This window comes from Oryza brachyantha, chromosome 4 (assembly GCF_000231095.2).
Source record: "Oryza brachyantha chromosome 4, ObraRS2, whole genome shotgun sequence".
NCBI lineage: Eukaryota > Viridiplantae > Streptophyta > Magnoliopsida > Poales > Poaceae > Oryza > Oryza brachyantha.
In genome coordinates, this window is record NC_023166.2 from 6,247,599 (window position 1) to 6,274,210 (window position 26,612).

The 26,612-nt window shown below is 40.4% G+C and overlaps 5 protein-coding genes and 1 pseudogene across 5 annotated transcripts; all 6 read left to right on the plus strand.

Moving 5' to 3' along the window:
• Nucleotides 1–201: 201 nt before the first annotated feature.
• Nucleotides 202–752, plus strand: LOC121054313 (pathogenesis-related protein 1-like). The gene is given in 2 exon segments (XM_040523773.1): nt 202–352; nt 355–752. Coding segments are annotated over 2 exon segments (549 nt in total).
• A 4,668-nt stretch (nt 753–5,420) lies between these two features.
• LOC121054312 (pathogenesis-related protein PRMS-like) lies at nt 5,421–6,120 on the plus strand. Its single transcript, XM_040523770.1, has one exon. It carries the CDS (start codon nt 5,436–5,438, stop codon nt 5,988–5,990), a length of 555 nt encoding a protein of 184 aa, XP_040379704.1. The 5' UTR covers nt 5,421–5,435; the 3' UTR covers nt 5,991–6,120.
• A 2,226-nt stretch (nt 6,121–8,346) lies between these two features.
• On the plus strand, nt 8,347–8,887 carry LOC121054131 (annotated as a pseudogene).
• A 2,146-nt stretch (nt 8,888–11,033) lies between these two features.
• LOC107303995 (pathogenesis-related protein PRB1-3-like) lies at nt 11,034–11,594 on the plus strand. Its single transcript, XM_040523772.1, has one exon. It carries the CDS (start codon nt 11,034–11,036, stop codon nt 11,592–11,594), a length of 561 nt encoding a protein of 186 aa, XP_040379706.1.
• A 9,054-nt stretch (nt 11,595–20,648) lies between these two features.
• On the plus strand, nt 20,649–21,149 carry LOC121054161 (pathogenesis-related protein PRMS-like). Its single transcript, XM_040523042.1, has one exon. The coding sequence runs from the start codon at nt 20,649–20,651 to the stop codon at nt 21,147–21,149; it is 501 nt and encodes a 166-aa protein (XP_040378976.1).
• A 3,894-nt stretch (nt 21,150–25,043) lies between these two features.
• On the plus strand, nt 25,044–25,565 carry LOC121054162 (pathogenesis-related protein PRMS-like). The gene has a single exon (XM_040523044.1). The coding sequence runs from the start codon at nt 25,044–25,046 to the stop codon at nt 25,563–25,565; it is 522 nt and encodes a 173-aa protein (XP_040378978.1).
• Nucleotides 25,566–26,612: the final 1,047 nt, after the last annotated feature.

Sequence of the window (26,612 nt, forward strand, 5' to 3'; positions counted from 1 at the left end):
GGCTAGCCGCCATGCGAGCGTTCAAAGCTACTATCCATTGACCGAATCATTGACAGCGCAAATTCAGACGCCTAAGTTTAAAATATTCTCACGCAAAATCGTCTATAAATTCGCTCTAAATTCTGGGCCAAACATTCCATCCATGTGCATGCGTTGCTCGCCTTGTAAAAGAAAGCAAAGGAAAGCTGCAGGTAGACGAAAATGTCGGACACCTACGTCGCTGTCGTCGTAATGGTCGCGATGGCTTCTTCCCTGCGCATTGCTGCTGCTGCCGCCACTGACGGCGGCCGCCGGGAGCGCGCCGCGGCGACGGTGGCGGAGATCCTGTCGGTGCACAACGAGGCGCGGCGCGCCGTGGCGTGGCGCCGCTGAGCTGGAGCGCGGGCGTCGCGGCGACCGCGTACGCCAGGGCGTACGCGCGGTCCCGCCGCGGCGACTGCGCGCCCCGGCGGTCGCCGCTGTTCTACTTCGGCGAGAACGCGTTCGTCGGGAAGGGGCGGCGGCTGAACGCGACGGCGCTGGCGGCGGCGTGGGTGGACGAGGGCCGGCGGTGGTACGACTACGGGAGCAACACGTGCGCCGCGCCGCCGGCGCCGGCCGCCGGCGCAGGGTCGTGCGAGCGGTACACGCAGGTGGTGTGGCGGAACACGACGCAGCTCGGCTGCGGCCTCGTCGTGTGCGGCTCCGGCGACACGCTGCTCGTGTGCGACTACTTCCCGCCGGGGAACTATGGCACCGGGCGGCCCTACTGATCCATTGTCGCCAAGGCGATACTTCCTCTGTCCTAAAATTTAACAGATTTCAAGAATGAATTAGGATAAACGTGTATTCAGATTTTCTCTAGAATCTTTTATATTTAAGACGGAATAGTATACAATAATTATGCCGTCGAACTAACGATGTGCATTATTGGTATTTTCCTTGTGAATTGAACTAAAACGTGAAGATTTATGCTCTCTGATTCACTGTCGATGACATTGGGTACGAACGCAATAAAACCATCTCATTTTCGCACAAGTCGAACCAAACTTTCAAACATAAAACATAAATATAATTAAAAAAAATAGAAAATCATGTTTAGTTCCTCGACATAAAAAACCCAAAAGAACGTTTTGGGTGGTATTCTCTTACTGTGAGCTATCGATGTGTATAGGATCGAACCTAATAATCTTCGCCATCATATATTGGGGAGAAAATCCCTTCAATGCTCCTAAAAATTTAGCCAATCCCTTTTATACCTTTGAGTTTTTGTCACTGTCCTATATACCCCTAAATATTTATTTTGATCCCTTCTATATCCCTCCCATTAGTTGACCGTGAGTTGATCGTTAAATAAGTATAAAAATGTCTATTTTATCCCTGAGTATGTAAGGAATGAGGAAATAAAGTATTTTCACATTAAAAATACAATACTTTGTTATATGACAATAAGTTTGATGTATGAGAAAGTAATATGTGTAGCATAATAGATTTTTAAATGGTAACCATAATTATATTAAAAAATATGTGTAACATTTTTAAATTATGGGTAATATTTTTTAAAGTTATACGACACGTAGCAAATCTATTATACTAATATCACAAAAATGCATTACATATATTTTGAATAAAAATGATATATTTTTTTATTATTATAAAATATTTTTATCATGAATAATACCTTACCCGCTAAGAAATACACGCAACGAATTTATAGCTTTTTAATACTATATTTCACATATTTCTATTGTTTTTCTTTCCAAGCATAAGGGCAAAATTGATATTTTTGCAAAAATTAAACAGTCAATCGATCAAAAGGGCATAGAAGAGATCAAAATCAAAATTCAAGAATATCTAAAGGAGTTAACAAAATTCAGGGACACACAAGGGATATGCTAATATTTAGAGGGCATGCAAGGAATTTTCCCTAGGCCTAACAATCTTCCCTATTGCATCAACTCTTACGTGATGCCGAATAGTTTTAAGCCATCCCAAAAACTCTCTAGTCATATGCTCGCTCGTTCCCTAAATATTTCACGCCGTTAATTTTTTTATACATGTTTGGCTATTCGTCTTATTTAAAAAATTTACATAATTATTAATTATTTTTATATCATTTCATTTATTGTTAAATATACTTTTATGTGTATATATAACTTTACATATTTCAATTTTTTGGATAAGACGGATAGTGAAACATATATAAAAAAATCAACGACGTCAAACATTTAAGGACGGAGGTAGCCAGAGGCAGTGTCACTTCTTATCACTTGTGATTTGATATAAGTTGTGAGTATATACCGTAGTCCAACAATCATAGGGCACCCATGTTATAGATTAAGCATGTCAACCTGCTACTTCACATGTCTAACTGGAACCTAACTGTCGATCCGGTTACACCTATAATGAAACAGTCCAACCGAGTGGCTCATTAAAGATGTGCCGAGCTATATATATATATATATATATATATATGCACTTTAACATCTATGACCCAGCAGAGTATATACCAGCTAAATACCCGTGTTTAAATACCCGTGTTTTGCTACGGAAAAATATAAATTATATGCATGTTAGTATTGTTAAGAATTTGTATTTTAGAGATAAAAAATGAAATCAACATTATTTTAAAATATTTTATATATATAAAGAAGTACCTTAGAATACAGTCTATGTTATATTTAGTAAGATAATATATAATATAGTCGGTGGATGACAGATTCATCATCGTCACCATCGTTACTTTTTAATTTAAAGTTGTATAGATTACAGGAAATCGGACTAGCAAAACATTTACTTGTTTTCAGCGAAGACTAACATGCATATTGCATAGCATGGATGCCAGCTCCAGCGACAGTCGTTGCCTCGTTGGATATATAGCCGTGCGGTAGATCGGCTCTTTTTCAGCCTCATCTTTAGGATTGTATTAAGCGTAAGCAAAACGGTTTATATGATTAAAAAATAATTTATAAATAATATTTTTATTTATGATGATCTAAAAGAAAATCCACCAAATAAACTACGATAAAAAAATAACTCCAAAGTTAAGTTTAAAATTTGAAATTTGACTTATATAAGAAAAAGTATAAACGAAAAGTAAAACTAGTTGCGATGTACTTGTGAATGGACGCCAACTGGATATGCTAACTTGGCACATTATAAGTTTGTTGACGTTAAAATGTGAACGTTGACGTGTCACACACGAAGGTTTAGGAGTCAATCTTAGACAGATCCAGTGCAAGACCTAATTCTTAGATTGTGCGAGTGTGCCAGTCAGTTTGATCCTACAACTGATAAGATGAACAGTAAAACAAGCCGATCGGCTATCGAGCTGATAGGTAATAATATATCCAGCCGATTAGATATTGGTGCAGCAGCGTTTAGCCGATTGGATGAACGATCAGCTGTAAAAAGCCTCGGATCGGCTGGAAAGTCAAATAAAAATAAACTTAAATTAAATATTAGACCTATGTAATCCGTCAAGTTACTTATTAAACTTAGTCGATCGAGCCCCTATAACCAGATCGAACTAGACGTACAGAGATTGAACTTAACCAAGACAGTATGCAGTCGAGCACGATATGATTATAGGAAACATGAAGAACGATAAGGCTAATAAATAAACCGACAAATTACTTAGAATAAACAATGAATCATGTGTTACGATCGGCTAAACCCAACTTACATGTAATTCTCATAAGCCGATGCAACGTAAATAACTGCCGATATAACTAAATCAAGCCGTTTGGTATAGAAATAATATAGTAAAGCAATTGACTACTCTATTGATGTAAATATGATAAGCATATAGATCGGCGAAAATCATCGGCTATAGACGGCGGATAAACAACCAAGATCTATAAAATACCTAGCCCAGATTGCTAAGAATAATCATAAAAGATCGGACCCAACCGAGACAGTTCAAGATTAAACCTAGCAATGTCAGGATAGATACTAAACAAATCTAGATTGCTATCAAGCCAATGAGCTGACGACTGATAACTTATCGACTGGTACTCCGATAAAATAATGAACAAAATACATCGATCTGATATAAACCATCTGACAAACGTAATCTACTAGATCGGACCTAACCGAGACAGTATTAGATTGAATATGTCAAACAGCAAATATCAAACCCACGTAGATCGTCCAAAGTGATCGACCAGATCTACTCAAGATACAGAAGTAACTCAACTTAAAACTAATACGATAATTAGCAGTCGCATGACCAAATTAGAAGATCGGACCGAACCGAGACAATCCTAATCTAGCAGATGCGATTACCGTGCCTGGCGTAACGTAGAATTTACCCCTCTATCGGAGATCGCAGCGATGCAACCCCACGTCAGGTGCCAAGTCCCGCCGGAGTTGAAACCTCGGTTAGGAGGGTGGCGATGCGCCGAAGATAATTTATCTAATTGATGCGTGTAGATGATTTATATGACCCTGGACATATATATTTATACCTTCGGGTGCACACTAGTCTGTGTTAGACACGACATGCGACTCCTAATAGATAAAAAAATAACAAACTTCTATGTAGATTCTATCTTCAACACACAAGTCCCGATCGGACTCTAACAACCTTAGAGATAAATGAAAAATCTAAACTAACTCTAATTAACAGATAAAATTTACGCCGCCAAGCCTTGGTCTTCACGATTCCTTCTCGAATCCAGTCTCTTCGGGATAAGATTTTGATCTGCTAATTGCACATTTCCTTAACTGAATCCAATAAATAATTTTACCAAATTTTGGTGTTAACAAAATTCCAGCACCATACATACCAACATAACATATCTATATATTTTTTTTGAGTTACACGAAAGACACCCACACATATAATGGTACATATAACACACAGTGTGTGTATGTTCAGGCACTAATAAATAACCGACCTCACCATATGTCCATCAAAAGCACACCCAAGTTATAAAACATCGCGAAGTTGGGAAATCCACAAATGCTGATAAGGCATAATATGTTTTCATTCCTCAGAAATGATCCTGTAAAATTAAGTTGAGGCCACTGGGCAAACAAAAAAAACTGCCCTCTCCCATTTCATATTATAAGTCTTTTTAGCTTATATTGATTTATCTATTAATTAATATATATTATTTATACATATGCAGATTCATTAACATTCATATAACGCCAAACAAAACAGTGAAATTAGAGCAATTTTATAATTCCTGAGAAGGTAATAGAAGATATCAAAATTTTAACGTAAAATTTAGTATCTTTCGGTATCTCGGTATCTAGTCAAGTCCCGTAAAATTACTCATTAAGTAACAACAGTTATTAATCCCGGAAAAGCCATTACCCCAAAACTAACAGCAGTCCATCTAGATGAAACTTCCCTAATAAACAGCGGAAATTAATGCATCCCATGTATATATATGTCCATAACCTAAATGACTAAGAAAAACCATCAGCCACACGCCGCCTACGCCATGGCTTTCTTGATCTATTGCCTCGTCGCCATGGTGTCGCTGTCGCTGGCCTCCATGTCGCCGGCGGTCTCCGCTGTGGAACCCCCGACCATGTCGAACACGGATCAGTTCCTGCGGGCGCACAACGAGGCGCGCGCGGCGGTGGGCGTGCCGCCGCTGTCGTGGAACTCCACGCTGATGATGGAAGCGCTGCGGTACTCCAGCGAGCTCCGCGTGGACTGCGACGCGCTGCCGCCGGCGCCGTGGGGCACCCGCGGCGCGTACGGGCGGAACCTCTACCACGGCCACGGCGTGCGCCGCGGCGCGGACGCGGCGGCGTTCTGGGCGCAGGGCCGGCGGTGGTACGACGTCCGCGGCGCCGCCAACGCCTGCGCGGCGCCGCCCGGCTGGGGCTGCGGCGCGTACACGCAGATGGTGTGGCGCGACACGACGCAGCTCGCCTGCGTGGCCCGCCCCTGCCGCTGCGCGCGTCGCCCCTGCCCCGACGTCATCGACACCGTGGCCGTCTGCGAGTACTACCCGCCGGGCAACCTCGTCGGCCAACGCCCGTACTGATCATCTGCTTACTTCTGAGCTCTGAGACACTCTATGCAATATACTATACTCTCCGGTTTTGTTTTTCATAGATTGACTAAAAATAATTGGAGGAAGCATTTTCTATTGGTTGCTTGATGGAAAATCATGGCCCAGAAAATCTAACAAATATCATCCACAAACATCCAATTCTAAGAAATAGCATTGATATTTGGGTGCGAGTTCTACAAAATGCATCGTACAAATGAATTTTTCTAAGAAATATCATTACCATTAGGGTTTCGTCGGTATTTCTTATGTAAAAAAATATCATCACCGTTAGGATTTCATCAATATTTATCTGCTAAGTGCTATAGTATAAATAGTGCATTTAACGGTCAAAATGGACGACAAGTGCAACGGTTCTTCAACTATCGCAATTCTACGGCTCTCGCCGTATTAACTTGTATAAATTAAACTGATGATGAATGAGAATGCTCTTCGATTTAATCTCTCATACTTTCTATTCTCATCACTTCTAACAACGGTGGAAGATTATCTTGCAGCTTATTTTCCTGCAGCAACAATTTACTTGCAACGAGTAATAGAAATGGTCGGTCGTCCCTCAGCATTGACAATTCAAACCTGGTTTTTCTTAACAATTTTTGGTTTATCCAAGTAAAAATAGTTGTTAGCTAGAGCGTTACCAACATAAGATCAATTGGTTTTCAATACAAATATGTTGACTTCAATAGTGTTTTTTAAACAGCTGCTAAAAAATGGAATCTCTTTATCTATTTTTGTCACTATTCACTTGTAGGGGACAACACTAGCTTCAGAAGGCCAGTCGTATCATAGCTTGGAGTGACCACTTTTAATTTTTTTCTCTTTACCATAATATAACGCGTGCATACATTAGCTAGCTAACACATATCTTTTCTCTCAATTTGATTTATTTCAAATCCTTTATTATGAAAACATCCAACTACATTATATGCATGCATATATGCACCTAGATAATCTAAATGATAAGCTATTTATATAATTCTTTGTTGGTGTCTATGTTATGGGATGAAAGGAGTAATTGTAGTTATTTTTTATAGGATGGTCAATAACTATCCAAAATGATCTATCGCTAAAATTCTCTTTATATATGGGATCTCCCAATCAGATCTTTAAATGTGGAATAGGTTTTCCTGTATAATAAATATAACTAAAATTAAATTCCAATTATAAAAAGGTGGACCAACGATACAAACAGAAACAAAAATCACTCCCTCTCCCAACGCGGGGGCATTTAACTATTTGCCACTCTTATGAATGACATTAACTTTTTGTCACTCCCATGTGTCTATGACATGTGGGTTTGGATCTACATGTCATAGACACATGAGATTTAATTGTACTTGTAAGAGTGACAAATGGTTAATTTTCCCTAACGCGTTGCTCTCTCCGCACGCATCCCAAGTTGGCAGAGTGAATTCTCCTCGACTTTGGACGGGGTGGAGTGTTTAGTTAGGGAAAAGAAAAGTTTTGGGTGTTATATTGGACATTTGATAGGATATCAGAATAGGTTTTGGACATGAATGAAAAAACGAATTTCACAGCTCGCCTGAAAACCACGAGACGAATCTTTCGAGCCTAATTAATCAATCATTAGCACATATGGATTGCTGTAGCACTTATGGCTAATCATGGTCTAATTAGGCTCAAAAGATTCGTCTCACGATTTCTCCCATAACTGTCCAATTAGTTTTTTGTTTTATCTATGTTTAATGCTCCATTTCAGTGTCTAAAGATTCAATGCGACGTTTATGGAAAAAAATTTAGGAAATAAACAGGGCCTATTCATGGTTGAGATTCCAATTTTTGACATATGCTTATGCCAACCATTGGAGCCTACTTTTTTGCTTGAATACACAAAAGTATAGAATTAGTATCCATATTCACTGCATGTTAGTCATGCTGTTAATGGCCAATGTAAGAGAGAAATCTATTCATGTCTTGAATATATAAGAATTTTGGCACTGATTTTAAGCTTATGTTGGTGTAATCTTAAGCTTAGAAAAGAGTGATGCTACACGTCCGACGGCAGCCGTACGATCGTCGTACGACCTGACCTGACGCTCGCTCCGTCCGCTCGCCGTTCATGCTCCGTCCACACGCACGCAGCGTACGCCGTGATCGTACGTGCATCATACGCGAAGCCATTTCCCTTAGAAAATCCACTAGTTAATTAATTACTTCCTAAGTTAACACTCCAAGTATCATAACTCCCCTAATAAACCCCTTACGTTAAGTCGAGATTAAAATCCAATTACTCACAAAACGGGCAGCAACTATTGAAATCAATCCCTCTTTATAATCACGACTCGACAACTTCTCCACAAGCTAAACCATGTCTCCGTTCTTCTGCTGCCTCGTCGCCGGCGGAGGCGGCCGCGGCGGCATCGTCCACCTCGGTCTCCGGCGTGAAGGCCCGGGCCCTGTCGACCAGGGAGCAGTCGCTGCGGGCGCACAACGCGGCGCGGGCGGCGGCGGGCCTCCCGCCGCTGGCGTGGAACGCCACGCTGACGGCGGAAGCGGCGCGGCACGCCAACGAGCTCCACCACACGCGCTGCCGCGGGCCGCGCACGCCGCCGCTCGCGGATTGGGCCGCCGACGGCGCGCGCGGCCGGAACGTGTACGTGTGCCGAGGCGAGCGCGACGCCGCGGACGCGGCGGCGCTCTGGGCGGCGGAGGGCCGCCGGTGGTACGACCGCGGCGCCAACGCGTGCGCTGCGCCGCCCGGCCGGGGCTGCGGCGCGTACACGCAGATGGTGTGGCGCGGCACGGCGGACCTCGGCTGCGCGCGCCGCTTCTGCGGCGACGGCGACGCCACCATCGTGGTCTGCGAGTACTACCCGCGGGGCAACCACGTCGGCCAGCGGCCGTACTGATCATGTACTGCCGCGCCGCGTTCACACCAAACGAAATATACGCTCATATATATATACATATATATATATAATGACACGTGCGTTAATAGATCAATAAGATATAAAATGTACGTGTTGCGGTACAAATGCAAAAAATGGGACAGTAACACGTTTGTGATAAGTTTCAAAACAACCATTTCAAGCTACGAGCAAATACTACCTCTGTTTTGACTATTCGTCTTATTTAAATTTTTTTACGATTAATATTTTTATTGTAAAACATGGATAGTACTTTATGTATGACTAATTTTTTTTAACTTTTTTATAAATTTTTCAAATAAGATGAATGGTCAAACGTTAGACAGAAAAACGAAAAATGAAGTTATTATAGGATAGAGGTAGTATTTGGTAAATAATACTCTCTCCATGATTAAATGTATGACGTTGGTTAGTTAAAGAAAATGGGAGAGAGGACTCGTTTTGTTCCGAAACATGCGACCATTTTGGGTGGTCGTGGTAAGATATGCATTAATTTAATTAAGAACGGATTAAAGCAGTGCTCTAAAATTTCAATTATTTTAGGATAAATTTTGAATTTGAAACAATCACTTATTTTAGGAAAAGGTGGTATAAATGTGTAAAAAAAGGTTCGAAAACTCAAAAACATATTTTTGAGATACACCGCCTCAGAAATGCATATAAATGTCGGTTCAAAAGCTAGCATTACTTATCGCTCTTATCTTCATCTTTTGTGTACGTAACTGTGGTGAGAGGAATCGATTACATAAATGTTTCAATAAACACTCCGTGATCTGACATTCATCGAATATACTCGCTATGTGTAATATTATAAGATATTTTTGCAATAATTAGATTTATCTATGTAATAAATTATTTTATATAATACAAATTTATTAACATTTATATGAATGTAGAGAGACCGGGACATTAAAACCGAGACAATACCAAATTGAGAGCCATAACTCAATTTTTTTATCAGCTTGTCCCTAGTCCCTAGATTATTCTTCGATTTTTCCTAACACGTTTCCAGAATGTTTCTTTGCTTCTTTGCGAAAAAAATTATCTATACAGAAATTCATTATCACATATTTTTAAAATATATTTTTCAATTATATTGATTAATTTTAACATTTATATCATAACACATCCCTAATATTAGCACCTGGCATACACACCATATTGCTCGTACAGTCTCCAAGGACTGAACAGAATTACCTATAACCGATTGTATGGTGTTAGTTTTCCTAAGTTTACATTATGTATAATTATATGAGCAGATTTAGAATAACCATATATCCATGGTTCTTTCTCTCCCTCTTTTCATCCCTCTGTCCCAAAAAAGAAAATTAAAATCTGAAGATAACCTATGTTCATATTTATCCAAAAAAGTTTTTATAAAGGGTGTATAAAAGTAGGGATGTTCACATGTCTGCCCACAGATGATGAGTTATAATTAGCTTTAAACTCAATGAAGTAAGTTCACGTTAAAAATAAACTTAGTTAATCTATTAAAATAAAAACGAACCTAAATTATCTCTAGTTCAATCCACAGCCACACCTATCCGGACGCAAAAATATGATTTGTAACATTGTTATAAACTGGCATTACACACTCGACTACACTATGGCCTACTAATAGTGCTATAGCTTCTCCTCATGCTTGCACACAGTTTAATCAATGAATGTGGACAGTTGATAGTATGAAGCGATGGACTTACCGACTCCATTCCAATTTAAGTGTATTTGTGCATTTTTATGTCTAACGTTTAACCGTGTATTACTATGTTGTAACTTTGTTATTCCGTGTATTACTATGTTGCATGTTGTTCCGGGATATATCCAGATGCCCGCTATGTCAAAAACATAATTTATTACTAGGAATTTTTTTAACATAAGGAGTATGAGCAAGCTAGCACTAATGACATACCAACAGGTGAAGCTAGCACTAATGACATACCAAACAGACCATATGTTTTTAAGATAAAGCACCCAGTAACTCCTGTAGTAAACACCCAAGAGTTAAACATAAATTAAAGCCAAACACGCGCGAAACAGCAGCAATTAATCATAGTCCCTCTATTTATATTAATTTTGGAGTTAATTAACCAAAATTTCTCCCTAACCTAGCGAGACGAGATCAGCCACCATGTCTCCGCCGGTCTACCGCTGCCTCGTCGCCGTCCTGTCGCTCGCGCGGCTGGCCTCCGAGCTGTCGCCGGCGGCGGCGTCCATCTCGGTGTCCGCCCTTCCGCCGCCACCCGCCGTGCCGGTGTCGACGTCGCAGCAGTTCCTGCAGGTGCACAACGAGGCCCGCGCGGCGGCGGGGCTGCCCCCGCTGTCGTGGAACGGGACGCTGCTGCTGGACGCGATGCGGTACGCCGGCGAGCTCCGCAGGGACTGCAGGGCGCGGCCGCTGACGGCGTGGGGCACCGACGGCATCTACGGCCGGAGCCTGTACAAGGCGAACGGGCGGCACACCGGCGCCGAGGCGGCGGCGTTCTGGGCGGAGAGCCGGCGGTGGTACGACCGCGGCGCCGACCGGTGCACGGCGCCGCCCGGCCGGTGCTGCGGCGTGTACACGCAGATGGTGTGGCGCGCCACGACGCAGCTCGGCTGCGCCCGCCGCACCTGCCGCAACGGCGTCGACACCGTGGCCGTCTGCGAGTACTACCCGCCGGGCAACTACGTGGGCCAGCGGCCCTACTGACGATCATCTCTCGCTGCCCGACACGTATTAATATCCTCTGCAATACTACACGTGCGATATGTGTTATCGTCATATGAGTCGAGAGCGGAGGATCTTATTCCCATAACAAAATATGGCTCAGATCGAGTTCAGACAAAGCTCATACAATATTATGGTATGGATAAATAATTAGTAACTGGTCTAAAAAAGAGTTCATTTCATTTGTATTATTTAAAAATTTTATAGTAAAAATTTAAAATTAGTCACACGGTAATTACTATTTATGTTTTATCATCAAATAAAAATAAAAATATCAATTGTCACAAAATTTAATAAGACGAAGAGTCAAACATCGTATCCACGTACCCAAAAAGATAAACTTATTCTGGGATGGGATGGAGGGAGTAGCCGATGAGTGACGGAGTTTCAACTTTCAAGTACGTTTCATTTTTGGAAGAAATGTTTGGAGAAATATGAAACATGCTTCAAAAATTTAAAAGCAACCTTGTAAGATAATATACTTTCTTATATATCTGGACATCGATCTCTCGTATACCCTGATCTTGCTCACCAACCAACCAAACCAAGATCGATTAACCTGGTGACTTTGATGCCACATTCTCCCCACATTGCCTGAAACACACGTAAGAATCTCGTTATATCTGAGGAATTAAAACAAAATTTTAATAACCTTGTCTTTGTTCCTTTTGCAATAATCAAGCACCAGGAGATTCTTTTTGTAAAAAATAATTAAACCCGTATTCTTCATGCTCAACACCAGACCATTATTTTGTCCCTTGGAGAAGGTGGCGGCATCTGGTTAATTTGTTCTGTTGTTGCAAAAGGGATGACGCAGGGATGCATGTGTGAAAAATATAAGTAACTAGTTGATACCCCGCGCGTTGCTATGGACATATTAGAAATTTTAAAAATTTAAGCATTAGTATAAACGGCATGGTGCAGTTTTAGATTTATAATGAGAATCATACATCAGTTAAGAATTTGAATTTGTAATGGATTGCAACAGTATGAAACTGAAGTAACCGATGTACTTCTCGGGAACCTCGCGTCAGCGGTGAGCTTGAGGCACTCCATCTGGCCGAAGTAGGTGGGGTACCCGAGCATGTAGATGAACATGAGCTCGGCCATGTTCCGGTCCTAGTAGTCATTGTCCCCCTCACTGATGGCCGCCCGTATCGCCATGCACTCCCGCCGCACCACCAGCCGCTCCTCCGTCAACGTCTTGCACACCCGTATTGCCGGTACAATATCCCTGCATCAACATCAGCACCACCACCACTACCATGCATTTCAGCACATGTCCTCACTGGATCTAAGAAGAGGAACCGAGAGGGGTGGGAGGGAGCTCGCGTGCAGCGTGGACGGCGTGGGGATGATGGTAAGCTTTTTTTGGCTGGGGGATGGTGGGCTTGACACGTGGCGAAAAATCTAGAGCTCACTGGATTTGATCGGATGGCTATGATTTAACGATGATGTAGCCTTCTAGAAATCAAGCTTTGTGGGTGAATTATATAGGAAGAGAGGATTAATAGCGTTCATTAGTGTAGTCATGGGTCTACTAGCTAGCCAATGCATTGGGTTAAATATTTAATTTTGGATATATAGTTGAGGGTTTACTTAAACAAGCCCCGAAAATTTAATGGCAGTTTTTGACATTTTTATTTTCAAAATTTGAACTAATTAAAATAGTTGTCGCTTCCATGGAAGAATTTAGACGAATAAATTGTAATCAAGGAAAGACAGGTTGCCATGGGAACAAATTGTATCCTTACTTGCAGCAAATTGTGAATCACTAATAAAGAATTTTGACATGCATTGCGCATGTTTATATATCCATTGCGCTCATCCATATAATTATTTAAGAGGCAACCAACAAGAAAAAAAAAGTTATGTATTGGTGCATGGGAATTTTGTGCTACTATTGTTGTTTGCTACACATCCGTTGACAATACATAACCACATTGGTCACCTTTTGTGATGTCACATGGCAAAAGCTTTGTAAAAAAATAAAAGGAATGTCTAATCAAAATCCTTATAAATAATCTTTTGAAAACTGGAATATGTTAATATGGAAATAACTTGGAAATAATATATTCAAAGAGACTATTGCTTCGGTACAACAACGAGAACATTAATTTGAAAAAAATTACCACGTGCAATTGAATTCTTGACATAATCCCACGTCCAACTCGAAATTTTTTGACACGTAAGTAATTATTTATGTCTACATAAATCATCAACTGTTCTACATTAAATCTCATTTTTATTATAGAGAATACTTTTTCACGAAAGTTTGCAATGGCAGTTGTAATTAATTATGTGAATAAATAAATGTAACGCTATCATAGTACACCATAACATCATCCTTTCTGCTCTCTAAAGCAGCAGGTAACTAATTCTCATTCTTAGCCTAACCTGACAAAATCACCATTACCAACAATATCTAGTTTCGTTAGACAATTTGCATCACTGTGTCCTGCTAAGCATATGGTAAAAGTTGTAGTGATGTACCACGAGTGAATGACTGGGACTATTTGTGCATGTTCTACATTTGACCTATTGTACGATTTAATTGGAGCACCGAGCTACGTGGAAACATTATAAATTTGTGTAAAAGGCAATCCATGTTAAACATCCATGAGAATGTTTCCATAACTTTATATTGAATTAATGAAATGTTTTGTAAAATTCTAGTGTTGAGTGCACACAAATAAATTTACTAACGGAAGGAAATAAAGAAAAGGGCAAATATAAATTTATAATAGGAGGCAATTAATACTCATAACATCCAATTGGAAGCATACCACATTTTTTAATCATCAATGCAAAATGTCTAAGGTAGGAATCAATTAATGTAGTGACGACTCCAAATTTTGAAGAATCAATAAATGCAAAATATGCTCATATATTCCCTTCTTTTTATTCAAGTCAAGAATAAAAACACCCTCTTGGTTGACGTGTTATTGGTTAGAAGGGGAACTCTACACTTTTCAATCTAGTGACACTATGATCATTTACCCACCGTCTAATGTTATTTATTTTTAGTGAATTGGATGGATATGCTTGTATTTCTTGGGAGTTTATAGGTTTTTCAAAAGACATGGCTATCATTTCGTGAGGTTAGCCATTTTTTTCATGTGAAAAAGCTTATCACTGACCAGTCTAAATACAAAATCTGTCGGCTAAAGCATGAACACGTCATACCTTCTCACCTATGATAGGCCACTTATGTCGGCTCCACTTTATATGTGGCTCGTTAGAAGGTGTCGATCACTACTGATAGGCTTTCACCCATCAAAGGTGAGGTGGAGCCATCGTTAACCACTAAGCTCTTATGAGGGCCAAACCTGTTAGAGGTGGTGGTATGGGCCCATCAGCGGTAACCTTGGCTTGCTTAGTGGTGCATCCACATTTAAAATATACTGGTAATAAATAGGTCAAGGGTCACTACAAATTGAAGATATGAGCATTCACCTTGGCACTTGATAGTGTTCATTAGTATAGTCATGAGTCAACTACTAGCTAATGCTCTCGGTTAAATATTTAATTTTGAATATATAGTTGAGCAGTTACTTAAACCAGCCCCAAAAATTTAAGGGCACTCCAAACATTTTTGACACATAAGTAATTATTTATGGCTAATTAAATTTCATTTTCATCATAGAGAATACTTTGTTCACAATAGTTTGATAAAAGTTTGCAATGGTAGTTGAAATTATGTGAATAAATAGCACATCATAACATCATCCTTTCTTCTCTCCTAAGAAGCAGTCAACTAATTCTCATTCTCAGCCTGACATGACAAAATCACCATTACCAACCATATCTCGTTTCATCAAACAATTTGCAACACCATATCCTGCTAACCACATTATAAAAGTTGCAGTGATATTCCACAAGTGAATTGTCTAGGACTATTTGTGTATGTATTTTATTCTACATTTGAGCTATTGTACGATTTAACTGGGGCACCGAGATACATGATAATATTATGAAATTTTTATAGAAAGCAATCCATGTTAAACATCCATGAGAATGTTTCCATAACTTTATATTGAATTGAAATGTTTTGTAATTTCAAGTCTCATTTGATTGCACACAACTAAATTTAATAACGGAAGGCAACGTAAAAATAGCAAATACAAATTCATAAGAGGAAGCAATTAATACTCATAGGATCCAATTGGAAAGATACCACAATTTTTCAGTCATCAATGCAAAATGTCTAAGGTAAGAAACAATTAATGTAGTGCTAGCTCCAATTTCTGAAGAATCAATAAATGCAAAATATGCTCATATATCCCTTCTTTTGTATTCAAATCAAGGATAAAAACCCCCTTGGTTCATGTGTTAGTGGCTAGAAGGGGAACTCTACAATTTTCAAACTAAACGAGGGTACTTGAGCAAAATCTCCATAATAATTAGATGTAGTTGGGTGCATTGAATATGTTTGCCTATTTAAGTAGAATATAAAACCGCTCCTCATCTCTCCCACCTCACATGGCCCACCTTCCCACTCTATCCCCTTCACTTCCCTTCTCCGTCAACTTCCGAGAGACAAATAGATCTAGAGAGTACATATATCACAAGAGAAAGTGAAAAATAGAAACCAATCTAGTGTGTCGACAAAGATCTAGAAAGTGAACAGAGAGAACCACACACACACAAAAACAAGATGGCTTCCTCATCAAATCCATCAAATCTTGTATGCTCTAATGACAATTTAACTGAGCCACCAAGATACATGATAATGTTATGAAATTGTATAGAAAGCAATCCATGTTAAATCCATTAGAATATTTCCAATAACTTTATATTGAATTGAAATGTTTTGCAAATTTTCAAGTCTTAGTTGATTGCACACAACTAAATTTACTAACGGAAGGAAATGAAAAAAAAAGGCAAATATACATTCATAATAGGAAGCAATTAATACTCCTAGCATCCAATTGGAAGCATACCATATTTTTTAATCATCATTGCAAAATGTCTAAGGTAGGAAACAATTAATTTAATGCCAACTCCAATTTCTGAAGAATCAATAAATGCAAAATATGCTTATATATCCCCTTCTATTATTTTCAAATCAGGATAAAACCCTCTTGAGTCACGTGTTAGTGGCTAGAAGGGTAACTCTATAGTTTTCAATCTAGAAGAGGGTACATGAGCAAAATCTCCATAATAATTAGATGTATATCTGGGTGCATTGAATATGTTTGCCTTTTTAGAATATAAAACCGCTCCTCATCTCTCTCACCTCACATGGCCCACCCTCCCCGCTCCACCCCCTTCTCTTCCCTTGTCCGTCAACTTTCGAGAAACAAATAGATCTAGAGAGTACATATATCGCAAAAGAAAGCGAAAAATAGAACCAATCTAGTGTGTGGACTGAGAAGTGAGATCCAGAAAGAAAAGAGAGAACCACACACACAGGAAAAAAAAGATGGCTTCCTCATCGAATCTTCCATGCTCTAGCGACGGTGTATGCATGGTCTGCAAGGTGCTGGGCGAGGAGATAGAGCAACTTCGGTGCAGCACTTGTGGCACACACCTTGCCTCTCTACCGTGCTGCCGCCCCTTCTCCTTGCAGATGTGGCCGACTGGAGATGCCCAGATTGCTCCAGCAGCGACGCTACTACGGTCACCTACCCACCACCGTCGTCTCATGTTGTTCATCCTGCAGGGAGCAACAACCTGATCACCGCGATTCGTGAGATCGAGGCAGATCCGACGCTGTGTGCCCAAGAGAAAGCCCATCGCCGGCAGCAGCTTCTTCTTGGCCGTTCTGGTGATGCTGCTGTTGGGAGTTCTGTGGAGGATGGCAAGAGCAACAGTCCTCTATTTGTGCTGAACAAGAACATCAGCTGCTCCTTCTGTATGCTACTCCCTGAACGACCCATCACTGTAAGTATGATTAACTTCTCTTCTTCCGACCAAAGTTAACGTTCGCTTTGTTAGACATGCGTTCGCTAGAATGTTTTACAAATGTTTCCATGAGCCACTACATGTCATAATATGTATGCCCATCAGTGTATGTTTGTGCCTAGTTTAAGTCTCATATCACATCTAAGATAGGCTAGCTCCGATTAGTTCAGGAGCAGATTATTATTTAGTAATTTTATTTTGTTTGTATTGATACTAAAAAATCTCTTGTACCGCAAATTGTCTAAAGTATTGTATTTGCATGAAAAATACAGCGGCTACTGGATTGTTGGTGTCCCATATATTAGCCTGTTTTACATTGAGAAATGCCTTGTTTTTCATCTCTGGTTGCAATGGATCTACTTTGACTACTGCTAGCATCACCTTTTCCATCTTGAGTGCAGCATCACTCTAAGAAATGAAATTATTCCAAAGAGTCTTTTTTTTCTTGCTGAAGTATAGCCTTGAAGATAATTGCTATGTGTACTGTTACCATCACTCCAGCTCCTTGCTAACTAATAATGATTATTTGCAAGGCTAATGAATGTAGCCTGGCATAAATATTGTCATCTCCAATCCATGTGAAATGGTCCTTGCAATTACATGCTGATAATGTAAATCTCATTAATCTAAATTCAATATTTCAATGTTCACATCTCCAAGGCATATCAGAACGCATCTCAGAAGTTGTCCCATGCCTTAGCTAACTAGCTAGTTCTCCAGTTTTGCACCCACCATGAGGTCTTGCATGTTTTGCTCATCTCCGTCCTATATCAACCATGCATATATGTATTTGGATATTTATTTTACCTACATTTTTCATAAGAATCTTCTAGATGAGCAAAACAAGACCTCATGGTGGGTAAAATAAATATCCAAATATGAAAAATGTAGGTAAAATAAATATGAAAAATGTAGGCAAAATGTAGGCGTTCTAGCTTAAAAACTATCTAGAAGATTCTTAATAGTCCTTTTAAGCTAGAACGCCTTGTGTTGTAGCATATGCATTTTGTAACTGTAATTTACCATAAAGTGTATTAACTACTGATCTAACAACAGGTACATTGGTTCATGTTAGTTGTTATAATTGTGTCTTCTTACTTCAATTCTACTTAGAATTTATGGTAGATCCATTTACTATTTTCCATGGATATATTTCTATAGATAAACTAGTCATACGAGACTCATTATATTTAATCAGTGGTGTGATATGTTTAGATAAACTAGATGATTGGCTCGATTTATTAGTTATCGCACGTGCAGCCAACAACCGATAGGGTTCAATATGAACTAAATATAATAAAACTAGTTACTAGATCAATTATCAGCGCACAACAATATCAAGTAGCAGCATGCATGTTTAGGTTAAACCTAGAAGATCGGACTAAACCAAGGCAGTTCAAATTTAAGCACGTTCAAGCATGATATCGACACTATTGCATACTACTCATAATTAATCTTCAAATCAGTGTAACCCCTTAACTCATTTTTTAAACCTAATAGATCATATATGCTTGTAGGACCAGATCAAACCAAACCGAAACTACATGCAATATGTGCCGATATAATCACATATGACATGACGATCTGCAAGCTTAATAAACGGGCCGATAAATTACTTGAGATAATGCAGGCTAGCTCCAGCAAAAGGAATATGCAAACATCAAATCGAGTCTATAAACATATGTTTAGAAAACATGATTGATCGGACTAAACCGAGACAAAATCTTGTTGACTAAACCCAGCTCAATAAACTTAATCAAAAGGAAGCACAACCTGATCGAGGATAAGCTATTACTTTAAACTAGAACATAGATCGAAATAATCACAAACCTTAGGTAAATCGTCAAATGAACTAGATAGGATATCGAACTGAACCGAGAAGTCCTATCTAATCGATCTGATGGGTTGACAATTACAAACTCACATTGTGAAGTTGAACTAACCTCGTACCGCTCATACCGAGAGCTCGCTCCTGTCGAAATAGATGGCGATGTGTCAGAAAGCAATTGTATTGATCTGGTGATTGTAGATGTTTTTACAAGCTACATGGTTATGTATTTATATCCCTAAAACCAACTAGAAACAGATACAGATTTGTATCTATTACCTAACTTATTACACACTGATTCTATCTTAACTAATAAAACAGATACCGAAAATAAACATATTTTTTACATATATAGTTTCTATATGGGCTCTATTCTCTTCCCAAATCAATCTCCACCTTTTTTTGCATCACAACCAAACTCTTCCTCTTAATCTGACTCGTTTTCATATCACAGCCTATTCGATTCACACTCTAGCCGATAATCTGGTTGCTCTTGTTTCAATTCAATTTGATTAAACTCTCCCGATTTTGTCTCTAACGGCTAAATCCAAAGTTCATCGTTAACAACTTCGTAGTATATATGGCTAAATGGGCGCCTGGCACGGAATAGGCACGACTCGAGAGCATCAGGCTTACATGACCTGATTGGCACTTGGTGTCGTGTCGTGCATGCCCGCGAGTTGCACACTAGGCCCAGGCATGAGCCAATAGCATTTGGGTCGTGTCGGGCTAGCCTGATGGCACACTCAGCCCATTGGGCGAGTGCCGATGTAGGCACGACTAATAACCATGACATCTTGTTCAATAGTTTTTTTGGCAAAAGTAAGTTAAACATGCAGAAGTTAACCCAAGTCACTATTTTGTATTATCCAGATAGGAATGTTAATTAAAGATGCAGAAGTTAACCCAATAGTTTTAAGTTTACTTAGATATAGGGCCGGGATGGTGATATGATCATATGCTTGGTAATGTATCTATACATTAATATGTACATCAATTTAGGCATAGCCAAAACATGAAACGGAGTAGTAGCTAATTAATGAGTTTTTGTGTTTTCCAAAAAATCCTGAACACATTTTTGTTGATTCACATTCCATACCTCATGCATGCAGTTACACGAATCAAATCACGTGAACCACTGGAACGTATCACTTCAGTTACTACGACAATAAATTTGAGCCATAAAGATTTCAACAGTTTCTCTGCAGACCAACACACTCTCCCCGGTATATATCGCCACACATTTCCGGTGCGAAAGGCACACAAGAACACACAACCACACGTGTACTACGTCCACAGCCATGTCGTCTTCCTTCTCCCGCCTCGCCGCCCTCCTGTCAATGCTGGCCCTCGTCGCCCATCTGCACGACGCCTCCGCCTCCCCCGCCACCGCCACGCAGTTCCTGTCCGCGGTGAACGGCGTGCGGCGGCAGGCCGGGGAGCCGCCGCTGGCGTGGAGCGCGGCGGCGGGCCTGCGCGCCGAGCACCACGTCGGCTGGCTCCGCAGCTCCGGCGGGTGCGACCCGGCGAAGATGGACAGGGACCCGACGGGGATCGTCGCCGGCAGCGCCCAGACGTACTTCTTCGGCACGGGGCGGGTGGCGGCGGCGGACGTGGTCGGCGCCTGGGCCGGGGAGCGGCGGTGGTACGACGCCGGCGCCAGGGCCTGCGTCGCCGGCAAGCAGTGCGGGGACTACGAGATCTTGGTGGGGGCCGCGACGAAGCAGCTCGGCTGCGCCCTCGCCGTCTGCTCGTCCGGCAACACCGTCGCCGTCTGCGAGTACTACCCGTATATTAATTAAATGGCTTATTAATTCCGGTTGGTTTCACTAAATCTATTATAATATATATATACTCCATTTTGTCAATGATTGTATGAGCTCGTAAAAAAATTATAATAACGCTTTTTATTACCACTAAATGCATGCAGAAAAGTTACATCGATCACAGTGGAACAGAGCTGCAGGAAAGAACGGAGACGATGTATATATACCATAATTAAGTCGTCCATCGGCAAGAAACAATATATTGAGACGATATAATTAAACTCTTATGATAGAACGAGAAAATTAACATTAACGAAATTTAGTGGGGAGAAGCCATATAGAACATGAAACGGTGGGTGTTTTGGACAATTAATCAATCTAGAAATCGAATAAAAACAAGGCCTGCAGATCCAGCCGAACTAAAACATAGATTACGTGGTCGGATTTCTTCATGCTTGATTTTACAGAAAAACTGAGAAAGATCAAACAAGGCCACACAATGGGGAACGCGGTTACTACCCGGATCTACGAAAACGTGAGCGGATTACCGCGCGGTTACCATGACAAAATCATTTAAAAAAAATTGAATTCAAACCCTGCACCTTCTCCACGGTTTTAGGCACCCAAGCTGTATGGTTTTGGATTATTATCGCGTTGTTTGTGCTCATGATCCTAGCTTGTTTGGTTCGAGCAAAATAAAAATGCGAAAACCGTAAAAAGTTTTTAAAAAATTATGAACAAGTAGGAAATAAATATTATAATACTATATTTGTTACATGTTGGACATATTAGTTGGTAAATAGAAAGTTTTGGGATGACCTTTGTTAATTGATATTCGAATAATTATAAATGGCATAAGTCACTAACAAATATACAAAAGTAATAATTTCTTAGAGTTACACTATAGCATTAATATGATGCAAAAGCCTTAGCCCATATACAAATGTAATATAGTTAGAACCATATGTACAAAACCATAGCATTAATATGATTCAACTCCATATCACTATATCCAAAAGCCTTAGCCCATCTTGCATGACATGTCAGAGGAGTAGCAGCATCATGGAGAGGGATCTGAAGTCTGAACTGCTAGCACGATTGTTGTCACTGTTGTTACTGCCACCATTTCCAGAACCACTATCACACCCATCATTTGTTATGGCTGACATTGCAGTCAACCGGCTGTGTGAGCCTGTATGGGAGGAATCAGTTCCCAGCAGCAGTTTGAAATGTTTGAGTGATTCATCCAGAATTGTGTAGGAATGACAATGCATGCCGGTAACCGAAAACCAACTCTAAATTTAAAAGTTAAAATTTTAAATTTTGGCTTATAAGTAAAATAAAAAACAAAAACATGGTGCGGCTGTTAATCTATTTTTTAATGGATGTGTAAATTTCCTGATAGACTAAACAAGTCACAAAAATTGTTTACTTGTGGATCGGTAAAAAATTCCACATGTTTTCCAATTTATTCCCGTCAAATTGCAATTTTAGTTTGGAGAACATTCTCCTCGAACACAAATATTTACACTCACGGATTTGTTAACGTCAAGAAAATTCTAATTATTCTGATGGTTAGTCATCCTCATCATAGAAATTCTAATTATTGTGACAGTATATTTGCTATGTTAAGGAAATTGTTATGACGGTGTTGAAGACATGTCATAAGAATTAGTACTCCGTATTTCAATGATAGACAATTGCATACACGTCAGTACATTTGTCTCTCGTGAGGTCTAATACAGTTTCTGATAGTGGGAGTTGGTATTTTATAAGGATAGGTCATTTTAATTTAGATAGCATTTAGAATTGATGGCTAAATTTCATAAAATATACAGTGATACAGGTTTCCACGGGATGACCGTCGATTTAAATTTTAAGGGGAGGAGTTTAATTAAGAAGCAACTCAGCACTTGGATTGTGGCTGACTCACCATCGTCATATGCCCTACAGAAATATACTAGCAAATTGTCCATGCCTTGTAAAAGAATTTTAATTAAAGAAAATTACCATGGAGGACACGAGGAGAATTGCAACGAGGTCCAATGCAAGTCAAGTCAGTATTACAATTGTACTATGGTGGTATTAAAGTTTTGCACTAAATTTATATACGTAGTCGGTAGTTACAATATATAACTTGGAGTTAAAATAAGTTTATCCTAAAACCCCTCTTAAATATAGACACCTCTGTAACCACATAACGACTAAAATAACTTTAGGGCCTGGTTAAATAGATGGCTGCATACATCATAGTCATATATGTATAGATTAACACGTGCAAGAGCAGATAGTCATATCATATTCACAATGGAATTAATGTAATGCATGGACAGATCTACTTATACGAATTAAAAGAAAGAAATATCGCTCACTATTCCTTGTACGGGAATTATTAGGCGTCATCCAGCTGCCTGCTCTTCGTTTCAACATTTTACAGCTGCAAATGCGCTGCAGGTAGCACGTACATAGGCGCGGCGCCTAGCACTCGCATCGACGTGCAAATTAACTGTCGCCGAGTGATCGAGATCGGCAGATGGCCACCGGCGATGCCGTGCATGACGGGTCTGGATTCTGGCATTGCAGCAGAGGATCACTGTCCATGTGAGCGCAACAGTAAAAAAATCTGCAAACGCGCAAATAATGTAGAGGCACTGTAGCAATCAATCTTATTCATCCATTTTTGATCCAACCGTTAAAACTCAGTACAAATTTACTGTACTTTTTACCTCTGCAGTAGCACATCAATTCCGTGCATAACACCTTGCTCACCGGCCAATGCCAAGATGGTATATGGGTCAACAAGTGCATGCCTAGAGGTGAAAGCATGAACGAGGCGGCCGCGCTGCTCCGCCCTCGACGGAGCTCGTAGCGTAGGCCTTGCCTTGCCGTCCGTCGTTGATCGTGACGTGTCGCCTTAGGAAATAATAGGGTTATGGATTTGTCTCAATATTAATTTTTGCTTATGATTAAGTTCAAAAGCTAAAATTTTAATGTTCACACATAAATTATTTTTAGTCGCTAATAAGTCATTTCACTTGTTCTTAATTTCAGCTAAACAATTAGACAGGAATAGATGAACATAAGCCTAGCCTTGTTTTGATGGGCCTTGTCCTAGGCATGTACATCTAGATGGATTGGCTGGCCCACCCAGCAGGTTTGGATTCGCTAGAGTTGGCTACAATTTCACATGGAGTGGTAGTCAAATCTTGAATTTTATTTTATAATTTTTCTAGAAAAAACCTTTAGTGTAAATATTTTCACCATATAAGTTATTTTTTTGCCACGACACCCCTTTTAGCATAGCATAAAACGCTATCACATAAAGGTTATGTTCAGTTTGCAAAATTATTTTGCAAAAATATCACATCGTACAATCACATTTTTAAGGAACTAAACAAGGCCCATGTTGGATGGTGTAAAAGAGTTGTCACACCACCACCACCACTAGCATGGTCGGAACTGCGGGCACAGCAACTACAAAATATACCAGTATTGTCTTTTCATTTCTGATGTGGTAGTGTGGCCAAAAGTTTTAGATTATGAAAATGTTTACTTCGGAGGTTTATAATAGAATTGTTTATTAAAAAGATTTAAACAAATAAAAAATTCCAAATATATGTCCTTTATTGTTTTTAACAGCTCATCAAGTTTTCACGTTAATTGAAGAGAAGTAAATTATAAATTTCAAAACAGTAAAAAAAAAACTGGCTGTAACACTACACTGTTTGTTTTTTCACTTCACATTCCATAACTCTTGCATTTACCCAGCTAACGTACGTCAAACAATAGAAAACTTGACTCGGTTACTAAAACAATTAATGAGACATAAAGTTAATTTCAAGAATTTGGCATGCACAAGAACTCTTAATTAAGTACGCATTATATATTGTCCCCGCCAAAAAAAGAGTACACGATCACGAGTTCACAGCCATGACGTCTCGCGTCTCCTGCCTCGCCGTTATCCTGTCACTGCTCGCTCTGTCCTCCGCCGCCGCCGCGGTGGTGCCGCGCGGCCCCACCACGGTGGCGAAGTTCCTGTCGGCGGTGAACGACGTGCGGCGGCAGGCCGGGGCGCCGCCGCTGGCGTGGAACGCGACGGTGGCCCGCCGCGCCAAGCAGAGCGCCGTCTGGCTGCGCAGCTCCGGCGGGTGCGACCTGGCGCAGAACGGGAGGGACCCGTCGGGGAACACCGGCGGCGCCAGGACGTACTTCCTGCGCGGCGGCCGGCGTGTCTCGCCGAAGGACGCCGTGTGGTCCTGGGCGGAGGAGCGGCGGTGGTACGACGCCGGCACCGGCGCGTGCGCGGCCGGCAAGCAGTGCGGGGACTACAGGATCATGGTGCGGCCGGCGTCGACGCAGCTCGGGTGCGCCGTCGCCGTGTGCGCGTCGTCCGTCTCCGGCTCCGGCAGCGACAAGACGATCATGGTCTGCGAGTACTACCCTGGGCATTGATGCGTGATGCGTCGTGCCCAGCTAGCTTGTTCTTGTAATTCAAGCGAAGTGCAACCATGGACGCCATGAATAGGCTCCATTTTTACGAAATAATGAGACAGCATGGGCTGATTTTTCTGTACAATGTTCCATTGGGATTTGAGATCTGTAACTGTAAGTTATATACATATGCTACAATAACTTGATATGATTATTTCACGTACTTTTGGAATAACAAAGGTAATTAAAAGTTACTACCTCCATTTTTCTTTCCTATTTCCCTTCGTTAAAAGGATTATCGGAATATATATTGTCGAACCTCCGACTCTTAAATCAATATACTATCACTGATTTTTTTTATTTGATGTGGGCTTTTTAATCTACTCATTATTGTTCATATTGTTCAAAAATATCATTAACTTTGATATGATTTGTTTTGTCACTAAATGTATTTTATGTATGATTTGTATTTTTTATATTTATAAAATGATTTAAATAAGATGACGATTCAAGCTAATCCACGAGTCATTCAACTGTGCCTACAGCAAAGAGCCAATCCAAGGTAGTCTCCTCCTTCTCAAAACTTTTTAATCTACTCATTATTGTTCAGATTGTTCAAAAAAATCTCTACATCGGTTAAAATCCAAAGAAGAAAACGAGGCTCTGATACCACTTGTATGATCGCAACAGAGTAAAAGAACTACTAGAGAGGGGGTGAATGGTAGGTAGATCAAAAAACCAAATCTTTTCGCGGAAATTAAAGATTACCTTCACAAAAACCTTACCGAAGGTCGCACTACAAATGTACCACCAGTCAGACCGCTCACATAACCTCGGTTAGACCGACGTTATGTGGCCGGTCAGACCGCCAGCCTACCTGCGGTAAGACCGTCGGGATCTTGGAAAAACGCCGATCGACAAAGCTTTAAGATGTAGATTGAATCCCTCGACTTTTATTGATCAACCAGTGTTTACAAAGTGCATAGAAAGCACTCCTAACCAAAACTTTCGATCTAATATCGAAATAGAGTCGAAACCCTAATTTTCTCTCTCAAACGACACAAAAAG